The following is a 19,150-nucleotide window of genomic DNA, read 5'->3' on the forward strand; positions in this document are numbered from 1 at the left end:
CACTATTGAATAGCTAGGCCTATATATCTATATCCACTATATATGTGTATATCTATACACACACACACACACACACACACACATATATTTCCACTGTAGCTAGGCCCATATTTTAAAGAGATATTTCAAGTGCTGTCTTCTGCCTATAACCACAGGTTAATGTTCTAAGTGCCAGACTGCCTTGTTTTTTAACTATTTTGAGTATGTTTGTCTTTACTTTATACTTAAGCTATCATTCATATATTTCAAGGGCTACTTGTTATCTCCTCCATTATAATGTATGTTCCTTGAGAATAAGCATTGCTTTTGAATTTGTATCCTCAGCACCTTATACTGTGTCAGTAAAGGGGCAGATAGGTGGCATGGTGGATAAAGCTCCAGCCCTGGATTCAGGAGGACCTGAGTTCAAATCCAGCCTCAGACACTTGACACTAGCTATGTGACCCTGGGCAAGTCACTTAACCCTCATTGCCCCACAAAAAATATACAAATAAATTTAAACAAACAAACAAATAAATATAAAAAAGTAAATAAACAAATAAATAGATGAGTAAAAAAATAAATACGTGGTGATTGTTTAATCTAGGTACAAATTGAAATTCTTTGAGATTTTCTTTTATTTAAACAAAGTTTATTTTGGAAGGAAATAAATATTTTTAAAACACTATGCTGTACAGAGGGCAGCTAGGTGGAACAGTGGATAAAGCACTGGCCCTGGATTGAGGAGGACCTGAGTTCAAATCTGACCTCAGACACTTGATACTTACTAGCCGTGTGACCCTGGACAAGTCACTTAACCCTCATTGCCCCACCAAACCAAACCAAAACAAAACAAAACTCTATGCTGTACAAATGCGGATGTCCTGCAGTGGATCTGTGATTTCCATAATGTGTCTCTTTCCTCCAGTCAGTACAGATCAGAATGTATTCATGTTTGCCCTTCCTATACCTGTGTGACTTGTCTATATCCTCCCAGCAGAGTCCATGTCTTCCCATTCAGTGTGCTAGGGGATCTTCCTCCATATGCCTTATTACCTTTTTTTGGTGGCTCTCCAATTGATAATGGAATATCCTGTTTCAGCTCAATTCATCTTTTGAAATAAAATGATATAAATTCTTTACCATAAATATTTAACTGTTAAAGGTTTTAATCATCTAAAGTGAACTAAGTAATAATAATAATTTTCTCACCTCCATCTTTCCAGACATCATAATACTATTCCCTCCCACCTAAGCCCATCAGGCAAACTTGTGATGCATAGCCAGGAAGAAGTGTCTTTCCTTTGGTTTTCCTTCCTTCCTTCCTTCCGTCCCTCCTTCTGCTCCTTTCTAAACCTGGTGTTCTTTAGTTGCTACCTAACTACTGAGGCCTGCTCTTTTGTCTAGCATACATGATCTATTTAGATGTTTCCTGATTCCATCTCTCTATACATGCCATGCCCAATCATAGTTGAATTGTATCTAATCCAGTTCCCTCAGAGATTTGCCATTGGCTGGCTAATTTGAAGAACTAATTGTTTTAATAAGTTAATTGTGAACAGTAGTGGACTTCTTTGGAGTCTATTCTAAAATTCTATGGACCCCTTCTCAGAATAATGGTTTGCTTCCAACATTCATAACTGAAGGAATGCTAAGTTTATTAAAGTTAGAAAAATTAAACATGTAATTTTATCCTCCAGGGAAGGTCATAGACCTCTTGAAATGTATCCACAGGCCCCTTGCACATCTGTGGACTTAGGTTAAAAAACCCTTGACTTAATGTGCTACCTCAAATGCTTGTATTTTAGCACAAAGAAGGGAGTATGAGAATTTCAAAGCCTAGAGACTGAGATAAAGAGAAAGATAAAGAAAAGGGTAAATATAGGGAGGGAGGGCTTTGTTAGTACTCTTCAAACTACATTTCAGAGGCATGTTAACTTCCTATTTTTTTAAAAAGAAATTAGTATTGATAACTTTTGGTTTTACATCAGCTTTACTTTTCCCCCCAACTTATCAATTGAGCCAACCTTTTAAAATTTTTAAAAAGTTTTTTTGTTTTTTAGGGCAACGAGGGTTAAGTGACTTGCCCAGGGTCACACAGCTAGTAAATGTCAAGTATATGAGGCCAGATTTGAACTCAGGTCCTCCTGAATCCAGGGCTGGTACTTTATCCACTGTGCCACCTAGCTGCCCCCTGAGCAAACTTTTATAACAAAGAAGACAAAAGGTTGGTAAGAAAAGAAGGGAGGCACATCTCTTTTTTCCAGGGCCATACTTGTTCATTATAATTACATAGTGGTAATTTTGGTCTTTTCATTTACATTGTTGTGGTCATTGAATACGTTATTTTCCTAGTTCAGTTTACTTCACTGCATTAGTTCATGTAAGTTTTCCCATGCTTCTCTGAATTCCTCAAACTTATTGTTTCTGTTAGAGTAAGTAACTGCACATTTCACCCATATATAACATACTAATCATGACAATGATCTGTACAGACTAGATTCTTATTTATGTGTAGTGGAAAAGGCATAGGATTTAGAGTCAGAGAACCTACATCAAAGTCCCAACTTGCCACTCACTAACTATGATATTGGACCTCTCAGTTTCTTTATCTGTGAAGTAGGGACAATAAAACTTTGAACTATCTACCTTATTAGGTTGCTATGTTAGATTAAAGAAGATTCAAGATCTAATCTTTAAAAAACTATATAAATGTGACATAATTTTTCTCACAGCATAGCTTGCAGCCCATACCTTACTAGATGGTCTTGTACAGTTGTGATTAAACCTCTAGAAATTTATCTTCCTTAGTTCTCACCTTGTAGACACATGGTTCATTGTTGGACCTTACTCAAAACTCATCTAGCTTGGTAGGATCTGCCAAAGCTTGCATTCCACTAATAACATAATAATGAATATTTCTGACTGAATGCATCCTCTCTCCTGAAAAGCAATGCTACTTACCGAATTCTTACAACATAACCTCTGATGAATTGTCTTCTTAAATTTGACGCTATGAAGGTATTATTCACCTGTATGAACAAAAAAAAGGTCAATAGAAAGAAAACATGTTCTAGCTTGACTCTGGGACTTTCCTTTTCTCAATTTGTTCCTCTTCCCTGTTTGAAATATACATCCGGGTTTTCTCTGTCCTCCACTGGTATGACTCAAAAGATGACTTTAGGTAGGCTCTATAACCTCTGAATGTCTGTTCCTTCATTTGTGATATATAAATAAAAATACATTTTATAAATCATAATTTACAGGTTCCTACTGCAGTCTCCTCATTTTATATGTGAGAGAACTAAGGCCCAGAGGCATTCATTAAGATAATTGTGCTATAGAAAATTTTCTGTTTATTCCATTTTTTTCCTCCTCACCTCACGTATATGTTATTATTCAGTCATTTCAGTTGTGTTCAACTCTTCATGATCTCATTTGGGGTTTTCTTGGCAAAGATACCGGACTGGCTTGCCATTCTTCCTCCAGTTCATTTTACAGATAAGGAAATTGAGGCAAAAAGAGTTAAGTGGCTTGTGCACGGCCACATAGCTAGTAAGTGATTTTAACTCAGGAAAATGAGTCTCCCTGACTCCAGTCCCAGAACTCTATCCACTGTGCCACCTAATTGCCCTTGTATATAGGTGAATTCAATTTAAAATGAATATTGAGGGAAGATTTAATTAAGAAAAAAAGTCACAGAAGTTCAGTCTGAGAGGTAGTTTGGGGAGAGAAGCTTGTGGTCTCTCTGTATGGGGCCTGAGCCATTTTTAGCATCAGTTGCTAAAGCAGCCTTCCCTCCCAGGGAATGTCAACTTTTTGAGTGCAGGGACTACTTTGATTATTGTTTTTGTATCCCAGAGCCTAACATAGTCCTTAGCACATGGTAAGCATTTAGTAACTACTTTTTGAATTGAATTGTGTTTTTGATTCATTGCCTAGCTCCAGCATAATTTAAGTTTGGCTTCTTTGGGATACTGGTTTAAGCTGTTTTGCCAAAGGTGAGAAGTCAAATGCACCATGGTTTCATTATGGATGAAGTCTGAATTTGGGTTGATGAAAATAGTGATTCTTTATTGGCCCAAAGAGAGGAAACTTTGCAAAGCTAGAGGGGAAGTTGACACAATTACTAGTCTTCACTTTTTTTCATAGATCATGTCATAGTATGTGAATGATCAAAAGAATGATCATGGCACCTTATTTTAGCCAGTGGTAAGGGGATCTATTAATCAATCTATCTATCTATCTATCAAACCATACGAGGACACAATATTCTGTCAATTTAACAGAAAAATAGTTGTCAGACTGGATTATGTCACGGAGACAAAACAGTTGTTGATTAATGGAACTATTTGACTTTCTAATAGGTTATTTTGGAATTATTTTGATATAGTCCAGGTCAGATCAACCCAGTCTTGTCATCCTATTTTGTTATGCCTCTATCTTCTCAACCAACTTCAGAAATTATGTTAAGAAAGAAAAGAAGTAAATTTAAAGCAGGTGAATTTTAAAAAATTTAGCAGATGTCTTATGTTAAATAAATAATAAAATGAAATTTCAGATAGATAATAAGTTCTGCTTGTGCATCTCTTTAGAACTCTGTAGAACTTATAAAACTTCAGTAATTCTTAGGTTGTGGCCAAAAAGTTATTTTTTTTAACCTTATCAGTCACATGGCAGTAAATCATTCTTAAATTGGGATCTTCAGGCTAGATGATATTTTCTAGATAGAAGTAAATGTCATTTTCAATTGAAGGAACTTTTTTTTTGTATGGCTTGATTTTGAAGAAAGTGAAGACAGATTTTTAAAAAATAGGATTAAGACTAATGGACTTGATTTTCATATTTTTGAAAGGGAGGGTAATTGCTTTAATTTAATTTAGCTTTTGGTTAATGTAGAAAACACAACTGTTTTACATTCTAGTTTTTGTCACTTATTTATTTGTCTACCTTGCCATCTCTTTCATCTATTGTCCCCCTGTTCTTCCTTTTTGCAGCCAAACTTATAAGAAAAAAAAACCCAAAACAAACAAACAAAAAAAAACCCCTACCCATTGCCTCCTCATATTCCACAACTCACATTCACTTTTGAACCCCCTTTAACCCAGGGTCTTATGTTACCATCATAGAACTCTGCTATCACATCCTGGGCACGTTGCTTACATATTCTGCATGCCTAAGATCATTAGTCTGCTGAAATCACTTCCTCTGGGATTCTCAATGCTCTTTTAATTGCAGAATCCAACAGCCTTTGCTAAGATTTCATTCTTCTTGACTTCTTTGTAGCTTTTTTGACACTGATGACCACTTATATGTCTAAGGTACTTTCTCTTTCTTGGATCATCAAGATCATACGCTATGATTATCTAACCCTTATCTATTTGACTACAACTTCTCAAGCTCTTTTGTTGGATCATCATTTGATTCTTGCTCTCTATGCTCAGGTTGTTGGCCCTCTTTTTTTCTCCCTACATATGTTTTCTCTTGTTGAGCTTATCAGCTACTATGGAAAGACCCCACATCTATTCAACTATATTTCTTTCCTGAGTTCCAGTGCTACTTCACTAACTGTCATCCGGGCATCTCTACCTGAATATCTGATATGCATCTCAAACTCAGAATGTCTAAAGCAGAACTAATTTTTCACACAAAGTTTACCCTTCCTCCTAATTTCTTTCTTCTTATGGAGGGTACCAGCCTCCCTCCAATCACTTAGGTTCATGATTTTGAAATGATCCTTGTCTCTTCACTCTTCCTTAGCCCCCATGAAGCAATCAATTGGAAAGTCTTGCTGATTCTACCTTCACAATATCTCTTTCCTCTGTTCTCTTCTGTTCATTCCCTAGTTAAGATCCTAATCACCTCTTTCCTGGACTACTAAAATTGCTATTTAACTGCTCTCTCTGCACCTAACCTCTTCCATTTTCAATCCATAGCCTACACAACTACAATATTTATAATTCTAAAACACAGGTTCGATCACATCTTTCCAAGCTCAAGAAACTTTGATGCCTCCTCATTGTCTATAGAATAAAACACAACTCCCTTTAAAGCCCTTCATGATATCTCCAGGTTTGGTCTTTTCAGACTTATTTCACATCACTAACCTTCAAATGTTCTTTATTCCACCCAGCTAGCCATCTTGCTGTTCCCATTTATGACAGTGAATCTTCCATTTCCATGAATAAGTTGTCCTCTATGCCTGAAATACTCTCCCTTCTCTTGCATTTGTAATTCTGAACTCCCTTCAAGTCTCAGCCTGGAAGTTACCTCCTATACTATCACCTTTTTTGATTCCTGCTAGTCTAGTTAGGGTATTCTCATGTATATTACTTTATATATGCAAATACTTTGTGTTACTTGTATGTGCCTTTCCACATGTATCTTGTATCACTTCAGTAGAATGGAAGCGGGAGAAATTGAAGAAGACTGACATTTCAGGCACAAGTGAATTGGAATACAGCAGTATCACTAACAGCTAGGGAAGTTAAGAAAGGACAAGACAATAAGAAGATGGTAGGGCATAATAAGTTTGAGCTGTTGTAATAACATTCTGGTGGAGATGTCTATCAGGCATCTAAAAATGGAGGATTGGTAGAATGTGGTAAGTACTGCAAATGGGATATTCATAGTATTATAAGAGTTAAAGAGAGACATCACATTCATTGTTTGAGGAAATCAGAAAAGGTCCAATGGAGGAAGACTTATTTATCTGGACCTTGTAAAATGGGAATAATTTTAAAAACAGGAGAAAAAGGGAGAAGGAGGGCATTTCAGATGGAAGAAATAGTGAGTAAAGAAAGGTATATAGATGGAAACATATAGCTTATTAAGGGGAGGGTCAATAGCCCCATTTGGCTGAAATATACAGCCCCATTTTTAATGTGCATTACTGTTTGCAACAATTTTTTCTGCTTCTCTATCCCTTAAAGGCAAGTGAGTAGAACAGCTATACAATTAGACAAAATTATGTGCTGCATTGTTATGTTTAGTATTTCATCACATTATTTTACCAGACTTTATTCTCTACCTAAAATGCCTAAATAAAAAATTATAATTGCTTAGTAGTTAATTTCTTAATATCGTGTGGAATTTGGTGAAATCAGATGAATGACTCCAAGGCTAGGGAAAATACAATTAAACTCAGGAATATAGAAAATGAAAGGATTTTTGCAAACATAAAAGTGGAATATATAAATCTAAGACAATCTAAGAAAATACATAAATCTTAGACATAAATCTAAGAAGATAAAATCTAAAATGAGTGAAGGTACTTTGTGAGCTGAATGTACTATATAAATGCTAAGTAATGCTAATAAAAAGAGAGGAAAAACATTCCTTTTGTTCTTGCCTAATTATATATATATGAGAAAGAAAATTCATATATATATATATGTATATATATATGAGAAAGAAAATTCTAGTCTTATTAAATTAAACTACAACATTACACTAAATTTACTTTTACCTTAAATAATAATATTAGTTAACATTTATACAACAATTTAAGGTTTATAATATATTGTACATATATTGACTCATTTGATTACTTGTCATAGACACACTTTCAAAAGGGCAAATAAGTTTAATTGCTCACCTCTTCAATTTTTTTTAACCTCTTCATTCCTAACAAAAGAGTCCGAACTCCGTTAGCCTGGTATTCAAACCCTTCTATAATCTAACTCTAATATGCCTTTATAGGCATCTCACAATACTATCATCCATATGTTATGTGCCAAACTTTACTTCTCACTATGCCCTGAACATATCTTGCATCTTTCTTTATATTTAGAAGGCCCTTCAAGCTCTACTCAACCTTCAAGAAGTAGTTCAAGAGGCTATTTTCTATGAATTTTTTCCTAATTCCCTTCTCCAGAAGTAATCTCTCCCCCCTACAATTTTATTGCATTTTATTTGCACTTTTATTATGTATTTATATTCTATTTTATATTATACATGTATCATACATATTATATAATAATAGCTATTTTGAACTCCTGTGATCACACCCTATATTAGATTGGCTTCTGTCTTTGAGGATAAGGACTATGTCATTGTTCTATCATGCTTAGAAAAATCCATTAATTCAATAATTAGTAAGTTGCCTTTCTTAGTATTAAGCATCTTTGTGCATTATTTTATTTTAGTATACCTAATATGTTGGGGGTACCTCATGAACATTATAGAAAGTTGAAGAGCAGACAAGGAATATTTTTCCAGTTTGTTGGAAAGTGGGATAGACATGTTGGATATATAGACTTTTAGATGTCTCTAGAAAATTCAGTTTGACATATTTAATAATTTATCTCACTAAGTGTACAAGAGGCTCAAATGTAGAGAATGATAATGTTTTCTATTTTGTATATCTATATGGACTAGATTTTTAAAGATCAATCAGTAAACATCTACTAAACACCTACTATGTATCAGACACTATGCTAGATGTTGGGGATACAAAGACAAAAAAGAAAAACATCAGGGACTATTTGGACTCTACACCTCAAATCTGTTTCCACTTCAGTACATTTACCATACTACTGTCAAAGTGATTTTTTAGGTGCAATTCTGACCATGTCTCTCCCCTGCTCAATCATTGCCTCTTGAACTCTTGAATAAAATATAAACTCTTTTTTTTAACTTTTAAAAGCTCTTCATAATCTGGCCCCAAATCATATTTCTACTTTTATTTTACATTATTCCTTTCTTTAAGGTAACTTTTTGAAAAAGATTTGTGTTGTTTTAAAACCTTTAGGTATATAATTCTAGGGACATAGGAATGAGCCGATACAAGAGAAATGCAAAATATGCATAAGAAAAAATATTAGAGGAGGGGGGTAAGGATGAGATCAAGTATAAGAGTAGAGGGATCAGGGGCAGCTAGGTGGCACAGTGGATAGAGCACCAGCCCTGGATTCAGGAGTACCTGAGTTCAAATATGGCCTCAGACACTTAACATTTACTAGCTGTGTGACCCTGGGCAAGTCACTTAACCCCAATTGCCTCCCTAAAAAAAAAAAAAAAAGAGTAGAGGGATCAGCCTTAACAAGGATATGGGAAGAAGAAAGAGATAGAAGAGATATAGGAGAAAAGAGGTAATAAGGCAGAGAAACTTTGAGGACTGAGAAAGGAAGTTATGTTAATTCCCATTGAGTCATCTCAAAGAAATAGGAAGCTAGGTGATTGGCACAACCATGTGAAGGTTTATATTGGAATGAAAAGAGTGTGAGGATATGGCTGGTGTTTTGAGATGAGAGGGAAAAGTTTGGATTGATATATGCTATAAATAAGTATAGAGTAAAATTGCTGAACAAAAGGATAGATCTATTTGGGGCTATTCAACACAAATTTTTATGGGATAGAAATCCTTGATTTCATTATTTTTTTTCTACTAGGGCTCAGTAGCCCTGGATCTGGAGCAGAGGAATCAGATGATGGTAGCTACTTGAAATTGAAACTCAGGGGGTAGCTAGGTGGTGCAATGGATAGAGCACCGGCCCTGGATTCAGGAGGACCTGAGTTCAAATCTGGCCTCAGACATTTAACACTTACTAGCTGTGTGATCCTGGGCAAGTCACTTAATCTCAATTGCCTTACCAAAAAACAAAAACAAAAACAAAATCCCCCCAGAAATTAAAACTCAGCAGGTCTAGAATCAAAGAAATCATGGAGTTAAGGAATGAATATTGCCTTATTTCTCATGCTACTTAGGAAGAGCTTGTCAATCAGAACATACTCATGGTTTAACGTAGCTACTTGGATATATGGGTACTAATTTTATCCATTTATTTCTGAAAGGCCAAAGATGAGTCCCATGTTAAGCAAGCCTTCCCCAGTCCTCCTTAATCTTAGTGCCTTCCCTCTGAGATTACTCCCAATTTATCCTGTACATATCTTATTTGAATATAGTATGTTGTCTTCCCCATTAGACTATGAGCTCCTTGATGAGAGGGACTTTGTTTTGTCTTGCTTTGTATCCCCAGCACTTAGAACAGTATCTGGAACTAGTAGGCGCTTAATGAATACTTATTGACTGACTCACTGAGGAAGAGGGAAATACTGTACATTAGTCAATTCTTTATACTTTAAAAGTATTTTATATATGTCATTTGGCATATGTGAACCACTGGCATGTTTCAATTACAATAATGCTCAGTACAGTACATAAAACATTCTCCTGTAATTGGTGATAGTATATAAAAGACTGGCTAAATTCTTTCCAAATGCTGGAATTGCTTTAAAAAAAAAACCAACAGGAATTAATTTTTTATTGTCGTCCTTTGGATTTATGGGCTGTTTGCTATTATCTGTTTCATTTCCCCTTTCCAATTTGGAATTTTAAACTTTGTAGTTTGGTACATTAGGGCTGAGCTTGTTACATGACTTACTAGGTCATACATTGTGCATTCTGACAGGAACAGAGTTACTTCTTTGGGATGGAGGATATCACTGGAATCTTGTAATGACAAATGGCTGCATTCTGACTCCCCATAATGTATTTGGGTTTCCTTTTAAGTACACACCCTTTTGATTTCCTTCTATCAGTAACTTGGCCAGTTGCAACACCTAAGCTTTACAATACTTCTATGTTTGGATGGATATAAGAGCTTCTCAGGATCTGGATCACTCTGTCCTCAGACTGACATTCATAGGCATCTAGGTCATACAGTGGTTCGAGTACTGGACTTGGAGTTAGAAAGACCTGAATATGAATCCTCTCTCAGATATTTACTAGCTGTGGAACACTAAGCAAGTCACTTAACTTCTCCTAATCTCAATTTCCTCATTGGTAAATATGTATAATAATTGCATCTACTTCAGGGGATACAGTGTCTGGCACAAAATAGACACTTAATAAGTCCTTGTAGAATTGTTGAAAAGATCAAATAAGATAACATATGTGAAGTGCTTTGCAAATCTTCCCATGCCATATAAATGCCAGCTACTATTATTATTCACTTAAACATTACCACTTTCTTTCTTACGAAGGCCAAGCTAGTTAATTGAAGACTGAAAAGCTGGAGACAAGGACAAAGATCTATGCTTCATGCAAGTTCAAAGAGGAGATTGTATCATGTGGAAAGGCAACTTGCTCTTATTAAAGATAAAACTGTATGGAAAGTGTTGGAGTTGAGCACAGAGTAGGCACCATCTGTTTTTCTGGTAAAGGTGTCTACTTTCAGGTTGGGAGCTATCATTCATCTTCTTACATATATGCACAAACAGTAAAAATACAAATGAAAATATGTGTACTTGATATATAAACAATGTGTCATGAGATTTCAGAGGAGAGAAGGATAATTTTTATTTGGGAAAGTCAAAGAAGATCTTGTAGAGGAGGAGACATTTTCTCTGGGTCTTGAAAAGTGGGTAAGGTTTCAATAGGTGGAGACAATGGTGAAGAAGGCATTATAGATGTAGAGAATGGTGGGAGTGAAAGCAGGTAGGCGGTAATCCACATGGTATGTTCAGGGAATGATGATTCAATTTGGCTGAATTGTAGGGAGAATGTAGAGGAAAGAAGGAGAAGAAGCCTGAGAAAAGAGCCACAGAGGAGAAAATATAGATGAAATAGATAATTTTTCAAATGTTGTATAGAAATAAAGAAACATAAGAAGTGAGGAAAGATCATTGTGTCTAGTAATTGGAATAATAGGTAACATATATAATTTAGATGGCAATTAATGTCTTGGGCTTGCAAAATTCTGTACAAATACCTCATTTTTTTAGTCACTGGAGACCTTGAAGAAAGAAAAGAAACTAATAGTAAGAATGGGTGGTATGGCAGGGGATTAAAGAGTGATAGGTGGTTAGGAAATTGAGGAAGGGAATGGAGATCCATTCTTTATAGAAGTTTAGCAAACTATTGAAATTGTTAACCCAGGGAACCTGTCTGAAGAGAGAGAACACAAAGCCAGAACAGGAAAATGGGTCCCAATGAGGATAATGAACGGGTTTCATAGGAGTAGGAGAGTTGAAAAAGGTGGATGCACAATAGAATGTGATCAGAGAGGGAAATTTTTGAGTTTGTGATCTGAGAGAAAAAAAACAACAACAACACAGCGATAGTGTTGCTTAAGGTGTATCCACTCTGTTGAGTGGCTAAATAGAGAACAGAGATGACTCAAGGTATAGAACTGAATTCTGTTTATTTTTAAAGACTCTTTCCTCATAAATTTTATATTGGGGAGGGGAGGGTAGAACAGATGATCTCTAAGTTCTCTTCTAGCTCTAATTGTGATTTCCCCTTCCATGTTTCACCTACTATGATTATACCACTCTATTTTATTACTATTTAGAACTACAGATTCATTTATTTGTAGGACAAGTCTTTCATGTAAATCAAAAGTAATGTAAATGTAAATCAAAAGTATTTATTTGGTACCCACTGTTTATCATTCTGCCCAACTGCAGAACTCTCCAAATTGATCCATTATTGGATTAGCAAAGATATCTTTTAGACTCTACTACTTTCTTCTGGTTTCAAGTATATCCTTAAGTTCTGCTATATAGCTATGGGATAGAAGACACATATTACTAATATAACGATTGGAATGATGCTATCTGCTGGAGACTTACTGTAGGAAAGCTCTGCCATGAGGAGAAGGGGCCTGAAGGCAAGACATGTGGCTTCTCTTTGGTGTCAGGAAGTGACGTTTGCTTGTGGGAGGAAGAGGGGGCAAGGCTGGCTCTCTCGCTCTCTTTCCTCAGGACTCTGGTGGAGAAGGGAGCTAGAAATGTGCTCTCCCTTTAACAGATAGATGAATCTAGGCCTTTCTCTCTCTCTTTACCAAATTCTCATTCTCCTTAATAAATGCTTAAAAGTCTAACTCTTGCTAAAGCTTATAATTTATTGGTGACTACTCATTAGATATTTTAGACAGACTAGCTAGAATTTTAGCCCCTTACACTAAGTATATATATTAAAAAAGAAGAGAGATTAGGCTGTGGGAGAGAATCAATAGGATAAGGGGCATGGGTGGAGAAGGGAAAGAAAAAAGGGAGAAATTTAAGAGTTACAATAATAAGTTTAACTTAATTATTGTTTACCCAGTATTTTGGGGCATAAACAAATTTGTGAGCATATCGGGCACAAGACAACCTCAAAACATTACAAATGGGGAATCATATAGGAGAAGCTATGAAAAAGGTGCTATCAGAAACATGTACAACTGGAAAAAGATGAACGAGTCATTTAACCATTTTATAACCTTATATTCCATTGGTATCTATACAATGTTAAAAGAACAAGAGGAGGGGGCAGCTAGGTGGTACAGTGGATAGAACACTGGCCCTGGATTCAGGAGGACCTGAGTTCAAATGTGACCTCAGACACCTGACATTTATTAGCTGTGTGACCCTGGTAAAGTCACTTAACCCCAATTGCCACACTCACTCACACACACACACACACACACACACACACACACACACACACACACACAAACAAGAGGAAGGTTTCCACATGTTGGTTTTATCTCCAGTAGCAGGTCCATGAGAAGAAAAAGTGAAGAATCACATAAGGTGGACAGTATGTTGTGACTTACAGCTTTAGAGTTTCTATCAATATTAATATGATCACAGATCCATGAGCATGTTAGAATATATTGCTGATTCAAAAGCTGGTGTAAGTGATGAAGAGGATTGTTATTGAAGAGTTGATTCTAATTGGGAGGGCCTAGTTGCTGAAGCAGAAATCCTGAGAACTTTAGAGGAAAATGCATCCTCTAAATAGATGATAAAAAGGGGGGAAAAACATAGAATGACATGAACCCATTTCAGAAGAGCAAATTTCAAAGCATTCAGAGAAACTTTAGATAGACTAAAATCATACAAAGGAAGTCAATCCAGAAGAGATGGGAAATTTTCAAGAATGAAGATACAATAATAATTTCAATAATGAAGAAAAGCTCCAAAGAGCTCTCTAAATACTCTGACATGGATTCACAGAGAACTCATTGACAACTTAGATTTTTTAAAAAGTAATACATAGAAATGGAAATAAAAGACAGACAATGGAGTACTAATACAAAAACAAGGCATATTCCTTTTGGAATAACATCACAACTTTCAAAGTTAGGAATGAGATAAATCAAGCAAAAAATGCTATGGCAAATAAAAAAGGGTGTTTTTTTTAAAAATACAATATTGGTAAAAAATGCAATAGGAGTAGTGCTATGGAGTGGATGGAATAAAGTAATGGGTGTCAGAGAGAAGGTAAAACTACTCAAATCTAATTTGGCTTTTGTTTTCTCTGCTAAAGAATAATCAGATACAAAGAGTTGTCAAGTCATATATTTTATTTCAAAATCTCTCATTTACTTACCTTCTCTCCACTCACATTATCACAATCTTAGTTCAGAACCTCATCATCTTCCACTCAAAATACTGTAATTTGCTCATATTGTTTTCAATCTCTGCCCTTTCCAATCCATCTTCCACACAGCTGTCAAAATGACTTTCCTTAAATATAGGATTGACCATGTTATTACCTTACTCAATAAATTCAAGTGACTCCCTAATACCTTTAGACTCAAATGTAAACTTCTCTGGAATTCAAAACTTGTCTCCAACTTGCTCCCCTGGCTTAATTATACACTACTTCCTTTCACTATAGTTCAACCAAGCTAGCCTTCTTATAGTTCTTCATTAATGACATTCCATCTTCCTTCTCCATTCTTTTGCACTGACTATTCCCAATGCCTGCCTTCCTCACCTGCAGCTGTTAGACTACCTAGCTTTCTTTAAGCTCCACCTTCTACATAAAGTTTTTTCTGCTCCTCTCAGTTGTTAATAATCCCTCACTCCTCAAATTAGCTTGTATGTTCTTATCACAATAACTTTGAGCAAAATGGCTTCATAATTATTTAATAAATACTTGTTAAAATGAAAGGCTTTTTTTTGGTGAGGCAATTGAGGTTAAGTGACTTGCCCAGGGTCACACAGCTAGTAAATGTCAAGTGTCTGAGGCCGGATTTGAACTCAAGTCCTCCTGACTCCAGGGTCAGTGCTTTATCCACTGTACCACCTAGATGCCCTAATTAAAGGCTTATTTTCAGAGATGAAAGGGCTTGTACATGGACAAGAATCCTTTCTGAGATGTATCTGACAAATGACCATTCCTGCCTTTCCACAAAGGCTTCAAGTTGTGGGCTATCTGCTACCTCTGATGGCATCTCGTTCCACTTTTGGATAACTACAATCCTTTTTTTTTTGTTATATCCAGTATATTTTTTCCTCTTTGCAATATCTACCAAACATACCTAGTTCTTTCCTTTCAGGCCAAGCCAAGCAAGGATAATCCTCTTTCATGAACCCTTCGAATACATAAACACTGTCATCATATTTCCCCATCCACCCTAAATCTTCGTTTTTCAGACTTACATCACTGCCCTAAAGTTGAAGCTCCCACAAAATGGAAAAGCACTGATTAACAATTGGAGCCCAAGAGCAGTTATAAGACAATAAAAGAAAACTTTTTTTCTATTGGTGAGTTCAAGTCGAGACAAAATAAATCCTAGGCCACTGGAAGAACTGGAATGTATGATTACTAAGCCATGATGAGTGATCTTTGAAAAATTGTGGGGGATGGTACTTTTGAAGTTGAAAAGAACAAGTATCTTCATTTTTTAAAAAGGTAAAATAATGAAACGTATACTATAGGGTGACGAATTTAACTTCTGTTCTTAAGAAGTCTTAGAATGGATTAGAATGGTTAGAATATTAGAATGGATATTATGGATGAGCAGCGAAAAGATAGGTAAGATAGCAATGATCACAGAGAACTATAAGGGATTCATTGGAAACATATCAAGCCAGATTAACCTAATTTATTTTATTTTCATGGTTATTAAACTGGTAAATCTGGAGAGTATTATAGATAAAGCTTACCTAAACTTAAGCATTTAACAAATCTTTTATGATATGAAAAATTCAGAGCTTGTGAAGATTTGTATGAATTGAAGCACAGAAAGTAATCAGAACAATTTATCTGATGAACACAATAATAAAAAGGCAAATAAAAGTGAGACTTTAGAATGCTGACCAATCATGACTTGAGAATATTCATAGTAAAAAATTCCTCCTGACTCTTGGCAAAAAGACAATGGTCTACTGATATGGGATGAAGCATGCTTTTTAGACATAGCAATTTATTTCTCTTGGCAGTGATGTAAGTCTGAAAAATTATGCCAGACATTATCATTGTGTTGGTTTGTTTTGTTCAATGGTACATGTTGTGCCATGATACAATAGAGAGTTGTAGTGGTTTGGGGAAATGACAGTTGTTTTAAAGAGCATTAATATTTAACAAAAGAACCCTTCAAATCTTTCATTGTGTACTTGTGGATAAGATGGAGAAGTGTGAAGATATATAATTAGAACTGATTGAATGGCTGCACCTAAAAATGTTGTTTAATGGACTACTGCCAACTAGTTGGTCTCTGGAGAATGGAGTACCCTGAGAACCTGTACTTGATCCTGCGCTGCTTAATATATGCTTAGAGATTTGAATGAAGGCATTGAAGGCATTTTGATTGTATTTATAGGTCACACAGTTGGCAGGGATAGCTAATACATCGTATGGCAATTAGGATTGAAAAAAATACCTTTGCTGGATGGAATGCTGGGACACATCTAATATGATGAAACTTAATAACAACAAATTTAAAACCCTACACTTGGGATTTAAAAAAAAATCACCTTGACATGTATGTGATAGAACAGATAATTCAGCTGAAAAAGTTCTGCAGGTTTTATTGAATTGCAAATCAGTATGTGTCCATAGCATGACACGGCAACCAAAAAGTGAATACCATCCTAGACTATGTAGAAAGACATCATGTCCAGAAAGATGAAGGCAATAATATTGCTGGATCCTGATTCATCAGAGCACATATAGTTCTCAGCAACACATTTTAGGAAGGGAACAGACAAGTATCCTGAGGAAGGTAACCAAATTGGTGAGGAGCCCCCAGACCTTACTATATAAGTATCAACTGAAGGACCTGGTGGTGTTCAGTCTACAGAAGAGAAGATGGGGGGTGGAAATGATGGGGTTCTTAAGGTATTTGAAGGGGCTGTAATGTGGAAGAGGGATTATTATAGGATCATAGATTTCATATCATAGCTCATAGTATCATTGACTTTTTTTTAGGACAGCTAGGTTGCACAGTGAATAGAATTCCAGGCCTGGAGTCAGGAAGACCTGAGTTTAAATCTGGCCTCAGACACTTATTAGCCATGTGACCTTAGGCAAGCCACTTAATTCTGTTTTCTCAGTTTTTTCATCTACAATAAAGAGCTAGAGAAGGACATGGTAAACCACTCTAGTATCTTTGCCAAGAAAACCCCAAATTGGATCATAAGTCATACATGACCGAAATGATTGAACAACAATGAAAATCATTGATTTAGTGCTTGAAGGGATCTTAGAGATGACTGAGTTCAATCTCCTAATTTTACAAGTGAGGAACCTGAGACCCAAAGAGTATATGTGGCTTGCTCAGGACCATAGAGGTAGTATCTAAGGCCTTCCTGACTAAAAGTACAATACTCTATAACACATTGCCTTTTAGATTAGACTTGTTCTATGTGATTCAAGAAAACAGAACTAAGAGCAATTGATGGAAGTTGAAATGAGACAGATTTTGGCTCAAAGTAAGGAAAAATTTCCTAAAAATTAGTGTTTTCTTGTGGCATAAAGAGATGCCTTGAGAGGCAGTGCAGTCCTCCTCATAGGAGATCTTCAAATGAAGTATGGATAACTAATTATAAGGCATGTTGTATAGAGGATTTTTGTTCAGGCACAGGTTGGACTAGGTGACCTCTGAGAGCCCTTCCATGTCTGAGATTTTGTGATTCTATGAAAATGACTCTTCTTTAACTTTTATGCATGGGACTGTAATTCTCAGAATAATCTGAGTGGTTAGCACTGTACTAATGGACATTAAATGAAGACATAGAGAAATGTGCCAAATAGAGAAATCAAACCAAAGGGTTGATCCAGAGCCAGAAAAAAAGAGAATTCAGACAATCTGAAAGATGACTAATTCAAATTAGTCATTCATAAAACCTAAAGTCATCGTTACTTTAGACACTGTTGTGAAATGAGACATATTTTGTGAACACAGACAATAAGGGAATTTATTTTGTTTAACTATGCAATATTTTTTACAGGGAATTTTTTTTCTTTTCTTTTCCTTTTTTTCCCCAGTGGAGTCAGGGGTGGGAGGGAGAGAGAATAGAGTTATGTTAATTCTTAAAAGTACTTTCAATAAAGGAAAAGAAATAGAGAAAAAGTAAGTACAAACTTACCACATTTTCAATAGTTTTACTTAAAGTTCTGTATTCTTGTGAAGTTGGTGAATCCAGCTGCTTTGTATATTCTACATTTGTGATGTGGAGGTTGCTTTGGTAAAGGTATGGTTTTTGATCTGTAAAAAGAAAAAAAGTTCTTTAATTAGTGAATAGGAATACCCATTAATAATAACTATAATAGGGGCAACTAGGTATGCAGTGGATAAAGCACTGGCCTTGGATTCAGGAGGATCTGAGTTCAAATCCAATCTCAGACACTTGACACTTACTAGCTGTGTGACCTTGGGCAAGTCATTTAACCCTCATTGCCCTGCCCCCCAAAATAATGACTATAATGACTGTTATTTCTGCATAGTGTAACAAATAGATGACTTGCCTTGGAATAATTTAAAAAAATCTTTGTTCATTTCCCCCCGTCCTCCCCCCCGCCAAACAAACACATACTGGCAAGTGTTTTCATGTTTCAGTGCCACAGTCTCAAAGACTGAAGATAGATTACAGATGCATAGCCAATCTGTATAGTTAGAGGGAGCTTCTACACTGTGAGTTCCCTAGCCATGACATCATGCCCTCCCAAAGGGAGCATCAGAAGGCTCTATTTTAGAACGAATGCAAAATTTGATCAAATTACTTTTCCTCTTATTCACTTAAAAAGGAAAGAAATAAACAAAATATGTGTAAAGTGCCTACTATGTGTTGAGGCAGCTTTATAAATAATATCTCATTTAAACCTCACAACCACCCTGGACAAGTGGTGCTCCTATGTATCAGTTCAGGGAACTGAGGCAGACAAAGATAAGTGACTTGTCAAAGGTAATAGAGCTAGTAAATGTCTCAGTCTGGATTTGAACTTGGG

The 19,150-nt window shown here is 35.8% G+C and overlaps 1 protein-coding gene across 1 annotated transcript in view; it reads right to left on the bottom strand.

Annotated features, from left to right (window-relative positions):
- Positions 1-19,150, bottom strand: part of LOC122732095 (transmembrane protease serine 11D-like) — a 55,224-nt gene that overhangs the window by 22,416 nt on the left and 13,658 nt on the right. The window contains exons 3-4 of the mRNA XM_043972263.1: positions 18,292-18,410; positions 2,944-3,011 (exon numbers count right to left, since the gene is read on the bottom strand). Coding sequence (XP_043828198.1) covers positions 2,944-3,011; positions 18,292-18,410 — 187 coding nt within the window. The remainder of the gene's footprint in view (positions 1-2,943; positions 3,012-18,291; positions 18,411-19,150) is intronic.

Source organism: Dromiciops gliroides, chromosome 6 (assembly GCF_019393635.1).
Source record: "Dromiciops gliroides isolate mDroGli1 chromosome 6, mDroGli1.pri, whole genome shotgun sequence".
NCBI lineage: Eukaryota > Metazoa > Chordata > Mammalia > Microbiotheria > Microbiotheriidae > Dromiciops > Dromiciops gliroides.